Source organism: Periplaneta americana, chromosome 6 (assembly GCF_040183065.1).
Source record: "Periplaneta americana isolate PAMFEO1 chromosome 6, P.americana_PAMFEO1_priV1, whole genome shotgun sequence".
NCBI lineage: Eukaryota > Metazoa > Arthropoda > Insecta > Blattodea > Blattidae > Periplaneta > Periplaneta americana.
The window spans coordinates 56,546,757-56,566,949 of NC_091122.1; the positions used below are offsets into that span (position 1 = coordinate 56,546,757).

At 36.6% G+C, this 20,193-nt stretch overlaps 1 protein-coding gene across 5 annotated transcripts in view; it reads right to left on the bottom strand.

Annotated features, from left to right (window-relative positions):
- Positions 1-20,193, bottom strand: part of LOC138701339 (protein qui-1) — a 1,858,863-nt gene that overhangs the window by 309,874 nt on the left and 1,528,796 nt on the right. For all 5 annotated transcript variants that reach the window (XM_069828122.1, XM_069828123.1, XM_069828119.1 and 2 more), the window contains one exon: positions 4,286-4,408. In XM_069828122.1, coding sequence (XP_069684223.1) covers positions 4,286-4,408 — 123 coding nt within the window. The remainder of the gene's footprint in view (positions 1-4,285; positions 4,409-20,193) is intronic.

Here is a 20,193-nt window from a genome sequence, read left to right on the forward strand (position 1 = left end):
TTGTTCCAATTTCTTATTTCACTTCACATTTTTTGCACAGTTAACACCTAACAACATTTCTAAATTAGTTTCTGTGAGGTTCCTGCGCTTGTCAATCAATATTTTTTTGTAGGCAGATAATGATCTCTCTACATTGCAAAAAGTTACGGATGCAAACTTGAATGAACATATTTGTGACAGTGTCAGGTCAAATTCAAGTTTTCGCCACAAATAACCTTCTTCACTGAACAAAAGAACCTGCAGTCCGGTTTCGCATTTATGACCCTGTCCAGTTTATTTTAAAGAACTGTCATAGAAAATATTCGGAAACAGAATAGCAGTGCTTAGCTACCTCTTCACTGCAACAATCGCAGAATACGACTTCCCCATCTGATCTAACAAAATCTTTTCCTTTAATCCACTGTGCAAAGAGTGCACTTTTGGTTCCTTTAATTGGAGGCATATTGGAACCACATTAACACACGCAAACAGAATAAACAAGCACATTAACCACTTACAAGGTTCACACACTGCAAAGACAGTTTAGCGAATGATTCCAATTTTAGAAGAATCTAAATTGCTACTAGTAATGGAAGAGAGAGAGAGAGAGTGTGTGTGTGTGTGTGTTTTTTTACAACCTTTCTGAAAGAGGATGCTTTCGACCTAAATTGTCGGCAGTTTTCTTGAACCCTCTATATTTCCTCTCTATTAATCTCAAAATATCCAACGTAATAAACCAATTTATGACACGCAATCTCTAGACTAGAGGGTTATCGGTAAAGTGTTGTAAAAGCGAACTTCCGTCCAGTGAAACATCTTATTGTGAAAATCATAACATTTTATTTCACTTTTCTGTTATTTATTTTATTTTTCTTTTCCTTCGTCAATCCTGATTACTGAAGCTAAAATAAGAGACATAAAAATCGGAAAACTCAGATGTCCACTCAAAACCATTAAAACATGCACTTAAACTGGATATAATGTATATTATATGCAAGATTAAGCTAAAAATTGCTTAATTATGCATTATGCATGTTTTTATCCCCAAAAAAGGCCAAAAAATGCAAATATGCATGGAAAAAGTACACATATTTGGAGCCAGAAAGTAATGAAATGGATAAGTACTAAGTTTGAGCTAAAAAACATGCATTTGCATGGAATTCTCGTCTCTAATTATTACCAAAATAACATGAAAAACTACAACATTATTTTATAAATAGTACTAACAAATAAATTCATTCCTCAATTAAAATAAATAAAAGTTTAGTTCCCAATTATTAGACGATAAAATATACCGGTAACTTAATATTCTCTATTTTTGGACACGCCAGTAAATAGACTAAATAAATATGCGATAATAATAACTTTACTAAAACTGATATAATATGAATAAACATTCAGCTTTTGTACGTTAGTTTTATTGAAGTTATAAATCTTTAAACTTTCATTCCATTCGCTGTTTATAGTCAGAAAATTCTCGTTCCACTGTGTGTAACTCTGTACCTCATGAACTCACAAAAATTAATGGATTCTATTGTTTGCCAGTTGAATGCTAGTCATATGTTCCCTGGGGGTAAAAATGGAATGAACTGGTTAAACTATCTGTAACAAGAGCTCTGTTATGTCACAAAATGCAAACAAGTAGTAGCACATGTCGATTGAGCGTTGGCTCACGAAATTGATTTTCAAGTGACAGTCACCCAAAGACGTGACGTTCCGTTCATTTGAATCCTGCCACGCTTGTTTGGCAAGAAAATTAACTGTCACTCTGTGTGAGAAGATGACTAAGAATCAGTTACAGAATACTTTAATTATGTGGGAAGCCGCTATGATTCCGAGTTCTTGTTGGAACGATAATAAATTATATGCATTTTGTAAGATATGCCGCACAAAGAGTATTTATAGTATTCTTACTTACTTACTGGTTTTTAAGGAACCCGCAGGTTTCATTGCCGTCTCACATAAGCCCGCCATTGGCCCCTATCCTGAGCAAGATTAATCCAGTCTCTACCATCATATCCCACCTCCCTCAAATACATTTTAATATTATCTTCCCACCTACGTCTCGGCCTCCCCAAAGGTCTTTTTCCCTCCGGCCTCCCAACTAACACTCTATATGCATTTCTGGAATAGCCCATACGTGCTACATGCCCTGCCTATCTCAAATGTTTGGATTTAATGTTCCTAATTATATCAGGTGAAGAATACAATGCGTGCAGTTCTGTGTTGTGTAATGTTCTCCATTCTCCTGTAACTTAATCTCTCTTAGCCCCAAATATTTTCCTAACCACCTTATTCTCAAACACCCTTAACCTATGTTCCTCTCTCAAAGTGAGAGTCCAAGTTTCACAACTATTTAGAACAACCGGTAATATAACTGTTTTATAAATTCTAACTTTAAGATTTTTTTACAACAGACTGGATGATAAAAGCTTCTCAACCGAATAATAACAGGCATTTCTCATATTTATTGTGTGTTTAATTTCCTCCCGAGTATAATTTATATTTGTTACGTTGCTCCCAGGTATTTGAATTTTTCTACCTCTTCAAAGGATAAATTTCCAATTTTGATATTTCCATTTCGTACAATATTTTCGTCACGAGACATAATCATATATTTTATCTTTTCGGAATTTATTTCCAAACCTATTTCTTTACTTGCTTCAAGCGAAATTCCCGTATTTTCCCTAATCGTTTGTGGATTTTCTCCTAACATATTCACGTCATCCGCATAGAGAAGCAGCTGATGTAATCCGTTCAATTCCAAATCCTTTCTGTTATCCTGGACTTTCCTAATGGCATATTCTAGAACAAAGTTAAAAAGTAAAGGTGATAGTGCATCTCCTTGCTTTAGCCCACAGTTAATTGGAAACGCATCTGACAGAAACTGTATAAGGACTCTGCTGTACGTTTCACTGAGACACATTTTAATTACTCGAACTAGTTTCTTGAGAATACCAAATTCAATAAGAATATCATATAAAACTTCTCTCTTAACCGAGTCATATGCCTTTTTGAAATCTATGAATAACTGATGCACTGTACCCATATACTCCCATTTTTTCTCCATTATCTGTCGAATAAAAAATATGTGATCAATAGTTGATCTATTACGTCTAAAACATTTATAGTATTCTACAATAAAATATTAACATAATGCAAATGATCCATAGGCCTACTTTTTTCAAACATCCATTCATGAAAGTAGATCTTTTGACGCCAACAAGCGTGGTAAAAATTGATTGTTAGACGACAGCGTGCGAGAAATACTTTTAACACTAGTGAGAAAAGTATTTTTTAACCTTTCAGTGCTCACGCCGTCATTTGTGACACCAGTACTCGCGCGTATCACATTAAATTTGTAATCCATCCGGCCGCCACGATTGAAAGTTGATTTTACTCAATTCAGAGTTGTCTACACAGATAAGTATGTTGAAATATTACAAATAACTACTCCAGTGTTGTAATAAAAACCACTGCCTTCTATGTATGCTACAATACATGTAAAATTCATACGCGAAAGTTAGTGTTACGGTCCGCGTCACCGTTTTTAGCGTGTGAAATAAGTAATGGGAACGTTAAGTGCGAGTGTTTTACATTTGCCGCAGTCAGTCTGACAAATGTGATTGGTAAATGGCTGATGTGACGTGTATAGGAAGTGGTATACATTCTCAGCTGCACTAACAACATACTCACAAAATGGGCACTATATATCTAGGACACACGCCAAAAACGTTGGCGCCAGCTATAATTAATATACTTTATACGAAACAAATCACTGCATTTGAAAGATACTGTACTTTTTTTTACCAAATCAAGCTTTACTTAACAAAAGGAAATAAAAATTATTCCAATTGAACACGAAATATTACAAGTACCTGAATCATTTTCACTCCTCACATTGAAGTTGATGGTGAAGTTTGTATGTTGGCCAGATTGCTGACATCAGTCAGCTGTTCATAGTGTAACGTACGTACTGTATATTAATATTTTTTTAAATACTATTTTCAAAATATACTATCGTATAATAATACTGTACTATACACGTTTGTGAAATGCATTATAAAATCTTGGGAATTAAAAAACTCGCTCTGCTCTTTTTCAAACTTTCACTAGATTCTGTACCTCCTAACATTGTACCTTGGTATTTAACAAATACTTGTACACAAATTATGCAAATTGTTATTTTTATAAAAATGCATTCAAATCGCAATTACATAAAAATTAACATTTCAATCCTTGTTTTCTCGAAACATTACTTACTTATGGGCCTCAATTTAAAGAGTAGAAGGTGTGACAGACTCACCAAGAAGAAGCATCCTCTGGACACTCGATGGCACTCTCTGATCTCGTGCAAGTGGTCTTCAAACAGGGGAGCGTCGTAAGCGGGATCAGCTTCAGTGCCGTAATGCATGTCCACCAGCTCCACCTGCAACATCACCAATCGATTGGTCAGCATACATTCCTCCTGCTTTATTCTACCATTATTCCAAGAGTTCTTTCTGCTGGTATAAAGCATCTAACAAACATAGGCGAGAGAGAACCGTTTCCTTGGGGGGATGGCAAAGCAAAACCATAGAATCCCCATATAACTGGGTTATGGAGGACAACATATACCTTCTCCCCCATCATAGATTGACCGTGGTACAATATATCGGAATATGATCATTTAATAAAGGTATTTTCGGGGGCATGTTTCTTACAGTGTTACATCCATATCCGCAATGTTCCAGACCGAGTTGTATAGGGCTTGAACTGTAGGTCTACTACAAATCATAATAGGGTATAACTTAAAACAATCTCTCCCTTTTTCTCTCTCGGACGGAAACACATGCATACGTCAATAAAATTACGTAACAATGCTAACAGAAACTTTTTTTATATGAAGTTTACCTTCCTGAAGATATCATAAGAAATGCAAACTCTAATTATTTCATTTAATCTCGTCTTTAAGTTTACACATTATACCGGGATCACTTTTTTTTTTACTGCATTGTTGTGTAGTGTTATTCATATTTCTCCAAGTGGCGGCCTGAACACCTGCAGACTTCTAAAGGTACGGTCACAAGTCGCTACTTTTGCAGCGTTGCAGTACAAAAAACTGCTCAACTCTCGTACTGTGACGTGTGAACAACGGTGCAACCCGAAAAGTAGCGGCTGCCGAACATGCTGCCCGCTACTTTTTCATGCTGCGCGCAACTTGTAAGTACTGACGTGTGAACAGGGTTCTCAGGGTTGCAGCCGCATTTTTGATATCGGTTTTGTTGAAACTTTTGCTGCAGTTGCGACCAGTGTTGCTATCCAGATGTGCCAATGATACTTTTATTGTTTGGATATATTTTAATGTTAGGTATTATGAAAATAAATGATTTGTAAAAGTTACTAAATGTGCAACACACTCTGAATATATTTGCTGACGATATAATTCATTTTTTTTTTTTTTTTTTTTTTTTCCGTAGCGTAGTTTCAAATAGGAGGGTTGCCAACATTGATTACGTGAATATGCTGTTGGTTATCACTCAAGTATATAGGCGTTTTTAATAGCTTTATAGTAAAAATAATGCCAATTTCTGAATACTAGTTAGGACAGAAAAGCAAATAATAGATAAGTAAGCTATCGAATTAGTTTCATAATAATGCTAACATAACCACAAAATGTATATTTAAAAGTCAACACGGAGATGGAAACCTGTGCTAGACTGCGGCTGCAAAAGTAGCGCCTTGTGTGTGAACAGACTCGCAACCTCCAGTTGCAACTTTTGCAGCGCTCGGGTTGCGCAGCACGAAAAGTAGCGTGCAGCGCCCTACTTCTGGCTTACGTGTGAACACGACATGCAACTTTTGCAGTTGCAATACAAAAGTTGCGCAGCAAAAGTAGCGACGTGTGACCATATCTTAACACGTGAGTACAGGCTGTTACAAAAGAAACATTATAGTGCTTCCATTCCTCAAATGAGGTACAGCAATTCTTATACATTCAGAAGTTTAAAGTAAGTGTTATAGTCCAGACACAATATGATCTGAAGACATTAACTCAGCAATTTAAGCACAGAAACTTAATCATAACAAAAGCAAGAAAGATCTTTTGGAATTCAATATTTTCTAACGTTAATAGAAAAAAAGAGTTGAGACAAGTTTGGGGGGCAGTGGCCCCCAAGCTTCCTCGTAACTCCGCCTAAGCTAATAAATGAAAGTAAACTAAGAAATTCGCGCAGTTTCTTCTCGCATCAGAAAGGCATCTGTAAGCATATCAATTGAAAACCGAACTTGTGAGCTGTATCTCACAAGTGGAAATAGGCCAACATCCATAGGGAAACTGGAGGTGTCAAATAATGCTTAGCATGAATCATGATTCTCAGCTTATATATTTTGTGTTAATATTGGATGTAACTATACCTGCATCGCTCCGCGCCGTAGCTGCTTAGTTTACATAAAGTAGAAGCCTTACATGGGCGGTGATTCAAATCTACAAGAGGGAAGAAATTTAGTCATAAAATTTCCGTCAGTAAGAGACTATAGGCATCCGAGAAGGAAAACTCAATGCGCAGAACCCAGCGGGCGTGACTGTCTCGCGCAGATGACGTATGTTCCCGTTCCCAGCACGCTCTCACGCGTACTGCAGGGGTGTAAGAGGGGTATAGCATGCTCGCCGCGAGGAGTCCGAGCTGAGTTTTCCTTGTAGGATACCTATAGTAGCCACCGACGTAACTCAGTCGGCTAAGGCGCTTGCTTGCCGATCAGGAGTTACGCTAAGACGTGGGTTCGATTACTGCTTGGGCTCAATACTTGATTGCGTTTTTTCCGAGGTTGTTCCAATCGTAAGGCGAATGTCAGGTAATTTATGGCGAATCCTGATCTCGTCTCGCCAATACAATTTGCCAAAAATTATTTTTATTGCATGTAAGCTACCTTAAAAAAATACTTTGCTATTGTTGTTTACCATCAAAGTAATATTTTATACAGATACGAAAATAAAATGTGGGCTGAGTCTTGGTAGCAGTCCTTCTGAATCTAAACAACAAGCTTCATACGACTGTCCACAAATAGCATACATTTAGGCGCTCTTATTTACTGCACATGCGCAATGCGTTGTATCTAGAATGTAGTAAAATTAGTAGGGTTACCATCCGTCCGGCAAAAGGTGGACATATCCTCTTTTTTAATCATTTTATCCTGTCCGGCAGACATTTAAAAAAAATTGAAATTTCCGGCATTTCGCATTTCAACTAGAATTAATATGAATATTGAATAATGTGCGATATTATGCATAGAATATCTAAACAAATGGTGAAAACTTATGAAAGAATTTAACTGCTTTCAATGGTTGAAGCTGGAGCACATAAAAACATAAAATATGATGACCTATTGACATGCATCGAATTCTTGCACTCTAAAAATGTCACTATTCATGATTATAAGCTATTTTATCAATTTTATTCTGCAATGTGCAAAGATATGCCAATCAAGTTAATTTGGACAAAGATTTAAGTTTAGATAAACAATGGTGCAAGTTCTTCAATTCCAATAGTTCTGCGAGCACTGAAACTTTCTCAGAACTTTTAAAAGTAAGTCAGTTCTATTTATTTATCCCAAGTCAAAATGTAAATATTGAGAGAGTATTTTCCATAATATCTGCTTAATGGACAAATGAACGAAATCGAATGCTAACGGAGACAGTCAGAGGTATCATCATAGTGAAATATAATTTCAAGGACATGTCCTGTGAACAGTTCCATAGTTTTTTGTTACAAGATATAAGTTTGTCTCTTCAGGCTCCTGCGCACAAAGTGGGCTCCACCGATAAGTAGGGTACAGATGTAATACTGATCCAGCAACTAGTGAGAAAACTGACTAAGGTGAACCATTGTTTTTATCTTTACTTAATTTTGTTCAGACCAATTTTTAAAAAGTCGTCCTTTTTCAGCAATATCCTCTTATTTTAGATTCCATGTCCTCCTTAGAATTTCTTCTCGCGGTAACCCTTAAATTAGGCGACCCATTTTTTTCAGGGTTTGTACCTAATTATTATTTTTGTTGTTTACCGGATTATACACACAAGTACACGAATAAAAAGATGTAAATACACAGTACCGAAGGGTGCGGGGAGACTACTTCACTGCAGTGTGAACTGTTAACTTCCAACTTGCTCTCCGTCCCAAAAGAAGCTAGTATAATCGATGTAGATCTAACTTGTATTCAAAGTAACTAAACACAGGACTCTACTTATGAAACAATCTAATAAAAATAATAAAAGATCATGTGAGTTACGATAATACAGAAAGGGGGATTCATCGAATACATAATATAATTGCATGAAACGTTTATGCTGTTCGTGGTTTTTATTGTGAGCATGGTTAGCGATTGTAAGATGTTTGGTATTTGAAATGAAACTGTGATATTTATTTTCTTTTGATTTCACTCTATATACTCCTCTTGTTTAAATTTAACAAGGCGGAGTCTTTTCGTTAATTACTTCATAATTGCTTCCTCATTACATCAGACTTAGTTCCGAGACTATAATGGAATTGAAGAGTGTGTTTCCAAAACTCATTCAGTCCATTTGGCCATTTTTATTATTTATACAATGCCCGAAGTTGCGGGTTCGATTCCGGCCCAGATCGATGGCATTTAAGTGTGCTTAAATGCAACAGATTCATGTCAGTATATTTACTGGCATGTAAAGGACTTTTGCGGGACAGAATTCCTTATATAACCTCAGTAGTTTCGAGCATCGTTAAATAAAACTTAATGTGCAGTTTATAATGATTTAAACACATGTGAACTATGATTTTTTGAGGCCTCTATCATTATATCTTAAACTTCTTTTCTTCCAAAACAACGTCAACCCTTGTCTAAAAAATTGTGTTACTATGCATGTCACTTGAAAACTCGCTCATTCCGTAGATCGAGGGATAACAATAACTAGCCCAGTCCTTTTATAAAAATGGACTGAACGCGTTTGGGAAACATACTCTTCTTTGACAGTCGAAATGATTCACACATCATCATGACGCCTATGAGTTGTTTCAAAATGTAATAACAATACATCATTACAGAGAATTGGATTAATTTGGAAAATAATACCGCAATTAGGTACTTCATAGTTAGCCTGTCTTTAATTACTTATTTTTGTGTTCACTCTCCCCGCATTTATTAATCACCCCTTTTATGCACGGAAATATTTTTTTGAATTAAAATTAAGGTTAATAATATCTAATCTTCCTCAACTTGGTGAGGTTGCCAAAGAATGGTAAACAGTAACATTTAAGGTGTGACATTAAAAAGTCTTACAAGAAATTTGTTTACAATAAACTCAAATATACAGTAGATAATGTTTCAGCCTGAATCGACTAGAAGTATGCCAAAATCAGGCCCTGAGACTAATAACTGGTGCAGCAAAATCAACCCCAATCACGGCAATGCAAGTCCTAACCCAGAACCCTCCAATATATCTCACTCTAGAGGAGCAGGCACTAACACATCATGAAAAAATCCTACGGTTAGCAACAACAAAATGGGAAAAAAGACTGTTACAACCAACCAAGTTGAAAACACAAACAAGTTTCCTGTCCACAGTCACGGAAATAAAAACAGAATTGAATCTCCCTAAATCTAAAGAAAACATTTTAAGCAGAGAAAACCCTCTAACCTTCGAACCAATTAATATTCAACTAGATTTAGAAGAACCAGTTACAAAATCTGAAACTTCCAAACCTGTACTAAAAGCGCTAGCATTAGAAGCTGTGAACAATAGATACCCACGAGAAGAATGGTTACATATCTACACAGATGGGTCTACTATCGATAACAACTCAGGATCAGGAATTACGTGTGCGTTATTCTCATTTTATCAACCAGCAGGATATCATGCAACAAATTTTGATGCGGAAATAATGGCTATCCATATCTCACTCCAACACCAACTATACAGAATAGATAAATTTCAAAATTCTGTCATTCTCTCTGATTCTAAAGAAGCATTATAAACAATAAATTCATATAAAATGATGTCAATCCAAATTAAAGAATGTCACAAAATGATCCAACAACTTCAAAAACTACAGAAAAGAATTCAATTGCAATGGATACCTGCACATTGCGGAATTGCTGGAAATGAAACTGCTGACTTTCTTGCCAAAAAAGGATCCAATTTAATTCAGAATACAAATACAAGCCTACCTTTTATATCCATCGAAAGACTAATTAAAAATAAATATAAAATCAAGCAAAACTAAGCACTATGTACCAAAGCCAAAGATAAAAAATGGAGCATTTTAATAAAAAAAAAAAAAACAGAAATTATTCCAGAAATCCCACGTAAATCTACAGTAGCAAAATTCAGACTGCTTACAGAACACGATTATTTGGCCAAACACTTGAATAAAATAGGAATTTACACAAATCCAAATTGTCCTCTATGCAACAAAGAAGAAGAAATGACTGAAGATCATCTACAAACCTGTGAAGTTCTACCTGATGGATCCACCACAGAGACATATTGGAGAGCAAGAACGCTAATGGCTTCGTTGCCAAAGTCCGGCATTAGATAACAACAACAACATGTTTCACAATAATGAAAATTTTCAGTAAAATAAAAAAAAAAAATACAGATAAAAAATAAAATAGAATGAGAAAATTCAACTATAATTTGAATTGAAGTACAAGTGTCGACATAAAATCTGCAGAGAACCCTTCAAAGCCATCATAGAAATTCCTTAATTGAGGCGTTCAGAGCTAAAGTGGATCAAGTCCATGAGACGTAGTTTTGAGATAGGAACTTGCTCTAGTGGATTATCTAATTTGCCTAGCAATAATTTTATTGCTCCATTCTCAAATTCTAGATTTATAAAATATAAACAATTGTGATGTTAATTGATGCAACGCTTTGATCACTTGATCCACTATGGCTAAGAACATCATGAACAAATAATCTGAGCCAAAAGTGACTGGTGTCACCTACCGGCGAATGCTTGGAATTAAGACTTGATCCATTACTGTTCGGAAAAGATCCAACTTCAGATAATCAGAAAACTAATTAAACTCAATTTATGAAAATTTGTGACTTCATCCATTTTAGCTCTGAACGCCTCAATTGTTAAATTGTTATTGTTGTTGGGACTCCAAATTTATGACAGATTGACACAAATTGTTTTGTTATGGTCTCTCTAGCGCCCACCATTAATCCGATGACTTATATATCCCTCAGTTTTGTGATGTTTTGTAATAAGGGATAGTTGTTTCATAAGTTGCTTTTACACGCTAATAAAATGAAGTCATCATGATGTAAAAATTCATTTATTTCGCCTTTATCTTGTTAGGCCGGGTTCGAAGCTACTTTTTGTTAAACACGTCATTATTTCAGTCATCCAACACCTTCTCTTTTGATCTCACTATGTATCAGTATGTAATTACTTAATTCTGATCTAGTTTTATGTTCAACTGTGTAAGCAAGTTTTAATCCTGGTTGAGTGTAAGAGAAGGCCTTACGGCCTTAACTCTGCCAGGTTAAATAAAGCCATTATTATTATTATTATTATTATTATTATTATTATTATTATTACTGTAAGCAATGACGTCTCTCCATTGACAGAAAATATAACTTTCTCGAATGCCAACCGCATGAATGTTTCACATTAAAAAGTAAATTAGCAGTAGTTAATCTGACCTCTCCCATGTGGTAGATATTAATAAAAAAACCTTTTCGGTATGTTTTACTGTACTTGAAATCCATGTTGTCCTGTTGAGAAAAATGCAATGTATCGCTTCGTGTGAACTGTGCTCTGCGGCATTCAATGGCAATCTACATCACTGTAATGTATTTTGTGTCACTCTATAATCATCCGTTGAATGGATTTTAGAGCGAGAACAAAACGGACCGTGGATCCACTCTTGAAGATAATGATGACAACAATATGTATTTGTAATAAGAACGTTTTTATTACTTATTGTCAACGTTTATTTTATTTCGTGAGTACGAAAGATTTTCTAACTCATTACGTTTCTGCTTAACGAGCCCAATTGAAGACGTCTCTCCACAAATACTGAAAACAAAAAGAAATAAGATCATTATAATAGAAAACGGAAGGACGGAACTTAATTAATGGAAAACCTCTCTTTAAAATCCATTGAATAATCCGATAAGCCAATACTTTGTAAAAACTCCTGATGTTCGGAGAATCTAAAGACAAAAGGACGAATTGAAAGTTTTTGTTTGGTATTTCCTGCCTTGTTATCAAGTGAACAGTTCTCTGCGAGTGATTGATGGTTCTCAAGTAACAGCCAGACTCAGAGGATCTGCAAATCCTGGCTTAACTTCCCAAGAAAGAGAAGTCTTCAATCAATCTAATTCCCGTTAGCCGGCCCGGAGATTGTCCACTCGTATTCTTTTACGGGCAGAGTTTATTATCGATCTCAACAAATTATCAGCTTATTTAGAAGCATCGACACCAAGAAGAGCGAGGTCGGCTGCATTCACATAGAGTACAAATTCCTCATTTACACTGCAGATGCCATTCAGAGAGCACTACATCAAATTGTTGCTCAGTAGGTTCATGGTTTTCCATTTAACGGAACTCTGGTTCGATTTCGAACAGATCATGTGAACCTTATGGTGAATAAAGAAGTTGTAAGACAATTGTTTTTGGCGGATTCTTTTTTTCATTTTTGATGTTGAATAATGATTATGTACAGATGTTTTTTAATTCGATCTGAAGTACAATCCGCGTAGGCACTTTCCAACAATGTGGCCCCGCGATCTCCAGATTTCAATCCGGCCGACTTTTGGTTGTGGGGTTACCCTAAAGAACAAGTTTTCCTGACATATCCAATAACCCTACTGCAACTGAAAGATGCCGTCTCGCAAAAAATTGCCAATATTCCAAGATATTAGCTGTGCTTGGTGTCGCAGGCAGAATTCTGTACGTTGAACAAGCGAACGGCGAACATCTTCCCAATGTTTTGTAAACCCCGTTGTTTGCCCAACACTGTAATGTTTTTGTTTTTTCCCTATCTCAAATATTATAATATTTATAGCGGATTAATATTTGAACTGACTTTTGAAATACCCTATACTATAAAATGTTTTAATTAAATTATGATTTCAGCAGATAATGAAAACGTATTTATGTTATAATAACAAGAAAAAATCGCAGAACATGTAATTAACATTTTTAAACCTGTATTTCGCTTTTCTCAATTGGCATTACTGAATAACATTCAATTGCCAGCGGCGTGACTCAGTCGTTTAAGGCGCTTGCCTGCCGGTCTGAAGTTGCGCTCGGGCGCAGGTTCGATCCCCGCTTGGACTGATTACCTGGTCGGGTTTTTCCGAGGTTTTCCCCAACCGTAAGGTGAATGCCAGGTAATCTATGGCGAATCCTCGGCCTTATCTCGCCAAAATACCACCTCATTATCACCAATCCCATCGACGCTAAATAACCTAGTAGTTGATACAGCGTCGTTAAATAACTAACTTAAAAAACATTCAATTTCTTTATTGCAGTAATCGTTATTCATCTATTTCGACTTCACAATGTCTGAATAGGTTAAGCATTCATAAATATACGAGTATAATTAGGCCTATTATCATTTTGTGAACGAATTTTTTAGATATACTACTAGGTTCAAAAAGTTCCCGGAATTTTACTACCATTTTTCGTATTAATATATAACAAGGGATATTATACATTTGTTTTGTTGGTAACATTCATGATGTCATTTCCTTAAAGTTTGCTGATAATGGCAATTATTGGTTTTGAGTTGTAGGCAATTGTTTATCATAGTGTTTTGTTTGTTCGTCGCATTTTGTAATTATGTCCACAGAGCAAAGTACAAACATCAAGTTCTGTGTTTTGCTGGGGACATGATCAGTATGGCTGATGAAGATGGTGATTTCTTAAACAAAATGAAACTGGTGCTACTTGTACGACCCAGTCCCTAAACGACAGTCATCTGAGTGGAAATCGAAAACATCTCCTCGGAAGCAAAAATTTCCTAGGGACACTTCCAAAGGCAAAGTTATTTTAAATGTTATGTTTTATTTAACGACGCTCGCAACTGCAGAGGTTATATCAGCATCGCCGGATGTGCCGGAATTTTGTCCCGCAGGAGTTCTTTCACATGCCAGTAAATCTACTGACATGAGCCTGTCGCATTTAAGCACACTTAAAGCAAAGTTATGTTGGAAGTTTTCTTCGACTCTCAGGGTCTCATGCACCATGAGTTCATTCCAGAAGGTCGTACTGTAACGAAAGAATTGTACGTAGAAACCCTCCGTCGCCTCTGGGACGCAGTGAGAAGGAAACGTCCAGAAAAGTGGGTAGAAAACAACTGGTTCCTTATGCATGACAATGCACCTGCTCATCGCGCAATTATTGTAAAGAATTTTCTTGCCAGGCACAACATAACTGCTTTGGATCATCCACCATACTCTCCTGATCTCTCACCACCTGATTACTTTCTGTTTCCCCGTCTGAAAAGTCATCTGAAAGGACGGAGATTCAATGCTGAAGAGGTTATCGCAAACGCGACGAGAGCACTAAGACGGGTTTCACAAAATGGCTTCCAGGCCTGCTTCCAGGAATTCGACACGCGTTGGCAAAAGTGTGTTGTTGCGGAAGGCAACTATTTTGAAGGGAATGCTGTAGAATAGTGTTTAAGGTACGTTGTTTCTATGATGCTAGCAAATTCCGGGAACTTTTTGAACCTAGTATGTATTATTTACATTTTTATTTTATTCACGAAATAGTCCTAATAAATGTCACTCGATGTCTGAGATTTCCCAAATAAACCCACTCGCTTCCCTCGTGGATTTATTGGCAAATCTCTGATCTCTTGTGACATTACTATAGATAATTAATTTTTATCATCTCGTGGGGTGCGGCGACTTTGTGACGGGGGGGGGGGTGGATTTGCTTGCTTTTTCCACTCTGGAATTAATCCCATCCGAGCTTTGCCAGTCTTATTAGGTACACACAAGATGCCTTTCTTGGAAATAACGAAACCACGTGTTTTGCAGGCTCCTATGATTTTCACGTAACTGTACTTGACATCGGAAAGAGTTATTATGTACCCCTCCCAAAAAGGCTCGATTTTCTTGGACATTGCTACTGTGATACACCGTGCACTCTGATTATGAAATCACTCACTACTGGTCTGTCACCTTTCGCTGCAATTCAGCTGTCGCGTCGGTGTGATTCCTGACGCACATGACGTCATTCAAATTCGTTATAAGAGATCGGAAACAACCCTGTAATACGTTATGTAATATGGAAAAGTAGTAATGGTAGTAGAAGAAGAAGAAGAAGAAGAAGAAGAAGAAGAAGGAGAATAGTAAAATTAGATGATATCCTAGTTAATAAAATAGTAAAGTCATTGAAATATTGATAGGAAAGGTAGGACCAAATTTAATTTAGATTCTATATCTAATTCCATAAATCCCTCAATCCTGCTTTCAGTCTATTCTTACACACCCACCACTAAGATAAAATAACATGGTCAGCTATAAACTTAATCCGATTTAGGTCTGCCCTCATCAACGGAGAGTAAGTGCTCAGACAATATGCTATAAAACCAGAATTAACTGGCCGGGCTCTACATTTTCGGAACAATGGGTGCAGCAGCTATTCACGCGGTCTGTTAAACCTCTGGATTTCGGATGCGATAACAGAATCCCTGTAACTACACAGTTTCGGTTTTAAGAACAACGACACCACAGATTGTGGCCACTCGCCTGGTAATCGTACAGTAACACAAGCACGTGATTTCACTTTCGTTGAGCATTGGGAATTTGTGTTTCCTTGCAAAATGTAAGGAAATCTTATACAGAGTAATTCACGAGGATTTAGAGGAGAAGGTGGAAATATGGGGCACCATTTTGTTTCCCTCATAATAATGGAAAATGGTGTGGCATATTGCTTGGGAATCTTTATTGACATACAAAGTAATTATTCATATACAATTTTTCCAGTCTTAAAGGTCAATAGTTGCAAAATATATATTTGCATATAATTACTTTTTGAAAGAAATGCGAACTGGTCCTCTATAGATAGTGGGGTCTAAATATGGGCAACCACAAAAATTTGAAAAGAAAAAAAAAAAACATAAGTAGGAAAAATGTGTCACATCAATGGCAATATTCTGTAACAAACAACGCAAGTCACGATAGTGAAAACAGGGACGTGTTAAGGTGCTGGTAATATGGACCACCTATCCCATATTTGACACATAGCGGTAGCCCATATTAGCAGCATTGACTCATGAAGGTTTCTAAGATTATGTATTGCAATTGTTGTTCTAAATAAATATTACTCTTATGCCATGTGATAAAGCTATTCTTAATCAGTGCAACACATCAAGCGTGATTTCTACTCGCGAAATATATTTCTTTCAATAAAATTGAAACTACATACCTGCAAAAACTTTGAAAAACATAAAGGACACACCACATCCACACCACAAAGGCAACTGGTTTGTCTCTTTCAGCGTATTCCGAATCTCACCGGTCCGGTGGCATCAATGACGTCACGTTGCAGCGAAATAAGGAACAAAACTGCTGGAAGGATCGATGGCTGTCATGGCGACTGTACAAGTTGTTGTCTGTGCTACGCTAGCAAAATTTTGCGAAATTTTCGTACTCCCATCTCGTTCAAAAGATAGCATAAACAATTTATTTCTTGAACCGGTAGTAATAACGGGTCCGTACACATGTTCGCTCATACGCCATTAACATATTGTTTTTACGTTGTGCTCATTACAAACAATACAGCAGAACTAAAGCAGAACACACCGCCATGACACAACAGTGCACGATGTCATTCGTCTACTAATTCCCGCCCTATACAAGAACTAATCAGATTCACTGATGGCGGCTGATGGAGACTGCCACCACCTTTGCAAGCTGATGGCACCGGTGCGACACCGGTGGAGCATCAATGACGTCATCGGTGGAATTCGGAACACCATGATGCCATCGGATTGCTCACCGGTGAGATTCGGAATACGCTCCTTGTGCACGCAGACTGATGGACACGAGATGTACTTTTAGAGCTTTTTCGCTAGGTAACAACACCATATATAGTAAAAAACGAGATAGCCCATATTACCACTCCTAGCCCATATTTCCACCTTCTCCTCTACCGTCACTTACAGAGCTTATTTCCGAAGACATTGTCAGCAAAATATATCATATAAACATTTGTCCTAATCGCAATATTTTCAAAGTTACACTAATTTCAAGTTGTTTGTAAAATACCTTTTTTCTTTAGTTTAAAGGGTAAAAAAAATATTACAAATAGAGAATGAACTATTCAGAAGTATCATTTCTTTATTTGGCTAGTGTTCTGAAGCTAAAAATGTGTTGTCAGTGCTTTGTACAGATTTCGTTTTTCAATTTTTAATTAAAAATCACATAATTCTTACGCACTTATCACAAAAATTATTACAAATCATACGAATTTAGGAACTTGATTCTTTACAGTTTATTTGAAGGGTTCAGAGCCATAGTGGGCCAAGCGCTATTTATTAAAAGCGGAGAAAACAAGGGTTAAATTTAAGTGATTACCATAATTTAACGTCACATAGGCCTATAGCCAGTACTATAAAGTATGGACATTGAAATTAAATGATATGTCAATCTTCATTAAATTATTATTTTCATTAAGTTAAGTTAAATGACAGTTGTTCAACAAGCAATTCCATGAACTAGAATATGATTTTTTTAAAATTTAAATTTGAATTTTGATATTGTCCGATAGTCTCTGACATGGTCAGGTAGAGAATTCCAAAGGTGTGGAATCGATATGCTGAAAGATGATGAGTAGAAGGATGTTCTGTGCAGAGGAATAGAGAGAAGGTACATGTTCCGGGTTCGAGGTAGTGAAAGGTAAACAAAACGAGATGCTAGGTAAGAGGGTGTGAAGGTGTGGATGATTTTAAATAGTAATAAGAGGGAGTTGAATAATCTTCTTTTTAAGTGGATTCCAAGACAACAATTCTAGTGACGGTGTCACATGATCGATTTTTCTAATGTTACAAACGAAACGAACGCAGATATTGTGAACACGCTGTAGTCTATGGGCAAGATCAGTATTTATATTCGTGAATAGAGAATCGCAATAATCTAAGTGGGGCATCACTAAAGTTTGGATCAGGTTCCTTTTAAGGCTGAGAGGTAAAACGATGGTTAAGTGTCTGAGAGAATGAATTATGGAAAACGTTTTCTTACATACTGTATGTAAGTCACTTGATTTTGAAAATTTAAATTTGAATCTAAATATACTCCTAAATTTTTTACTGTCCTACAATACAGGGTGACTCACGAGGAAAGGTAAAAAATTTAGGATACGATATCTTAGGCCATTTTGAGTGAAAAAGTTCATATGAACATAGGTCCGTTTTCGAACGATGGCAGAGCTAGGTGCATTTTTTGGTAAAACGTCTCGCCCCAATGTTAATCAGACGTTACCATATGCTGCTGACGTGAGAACGTGGGACAAGGTCACCGATCGCAATGAATGACGTAAAATTGGAATCTGCATTATGAGCGATGTAGATAAGAGAAACAAACCGGGTGGTGGGGCATTACAAATGTCACAACAAATACGCTATCAGTTCACAGAAGTTCAGTCAGCTACCTACAGTATAGTAGTTATACAGGTACAGTTATCGGAAGTGTTAAGTTGTGTTTTTCAAGATGCCTTATAAATTTTCGACTACAGAATACGCCGATATTGTGTATGTTTATGGTTTGTGCGATGAAAGTTCCTTGCGTGCCGTAGCTAAATATGAACGACGCTTTCCGAACAGAAGGGTACCGTATCGAAGGGTATTTACTGTCTATGGGGTTGGATGAAAAACTTGGTATAGCAAAGAAACGGGGAAACGAGAGAGGCGCTAATCGACCGTATTTTGGATGCAGCATAAAGAATAGCCACGTGCAACTCTCCCGAGCGATGAGCGCGATTCACGCCCGAGCGTAACAGTGCATTGGAGCAGAAGGGGGTACCTTTGAAAATGTGCGAAAACATCGACCCTGACATCTAGAATATTGGATATGTATGCATACGTGAATATAAACTTTAAATTTGTCCGTTATCTGTCTCTAAATGGGAGTTACTACAATGAAATTTCAGAAGTTTTTGTGAAATCAAAGGGCCATATCTCCGTAACCGTTCGAAAACGGACCCATATTCATATGAACTTTTTGACCCAGAATTACTTTTTTTACCTTTCCTCGTAAATCTCCCTGTATGTAATTGTGATATTACTTATTTTTGTATTTGATACAGTGGCTAGATCTATTTTGTTTAATGCTCGTTGGTTGACGAATGTGTACATATGTGCACATAAGAATTGTCGTAGTTTTAACGAATTTGGAGTATATTCACATTATCCATTTATATAATCTATGTTGACTAATATTTGACAACAAGGACAAACTCCTAACCACTACATTTATTTTGTTTTACTGGAGGCTGTACTGCGTTATAGCGCAGAGCGGCGAGGTTACTTATGGGGACAGCAAGATAGACGACGGGAAACAACCTCCTCATAACTCACGTCACCGGGTACGCTGCTGCTGATAGCGAGGTGAGAAGACCTGGACGTGCCAGATCGGAGCACCGATGTACACCGCAAACCAGACACGGAGGAGAAATAAGTCAATGTGTAAGGCGCTATAATTATACTGATCTTCTTACGAATTCATATTTAGTTACTTTTACAAATCCCTCCAATTCTTTTCTTATTACCATTATCGTTCTCATATTATTACGTCTTACTAATGATAATTGTCGCAAAATTATAATAATTTCATTCTTCATATTCATTCTCCTTTCAATATAATAACTGTCCTGTTTCTAATGTAATAATTAATTCTTCAGTTTCATTGTCATTCTAATACACTATCACTCTTGTCCTTTTGGTTCTTTATTATTTTCACCATTATTACTACTACATTTAAATTTTCGTCGTTTGTGTTTTCATGTGCCATTAGGAAAGTCCAGGAAAACAGGGAGGGTATGGAATTGAACGAGTGACATAAGCTGCCTGTTTATGCTGATGAAGAGAAAGTCCACAAATATTAAGGAAAGCACGTGAATCTTACTTGAAGCAAGTAAGGAGATAGATTTGGAAGTAAATCCCGAAAAACAAAGTATATGATTATGTATAGTGACCAGTACGAAATGTAAATATAAAAACTGAAATTTTTTCTTT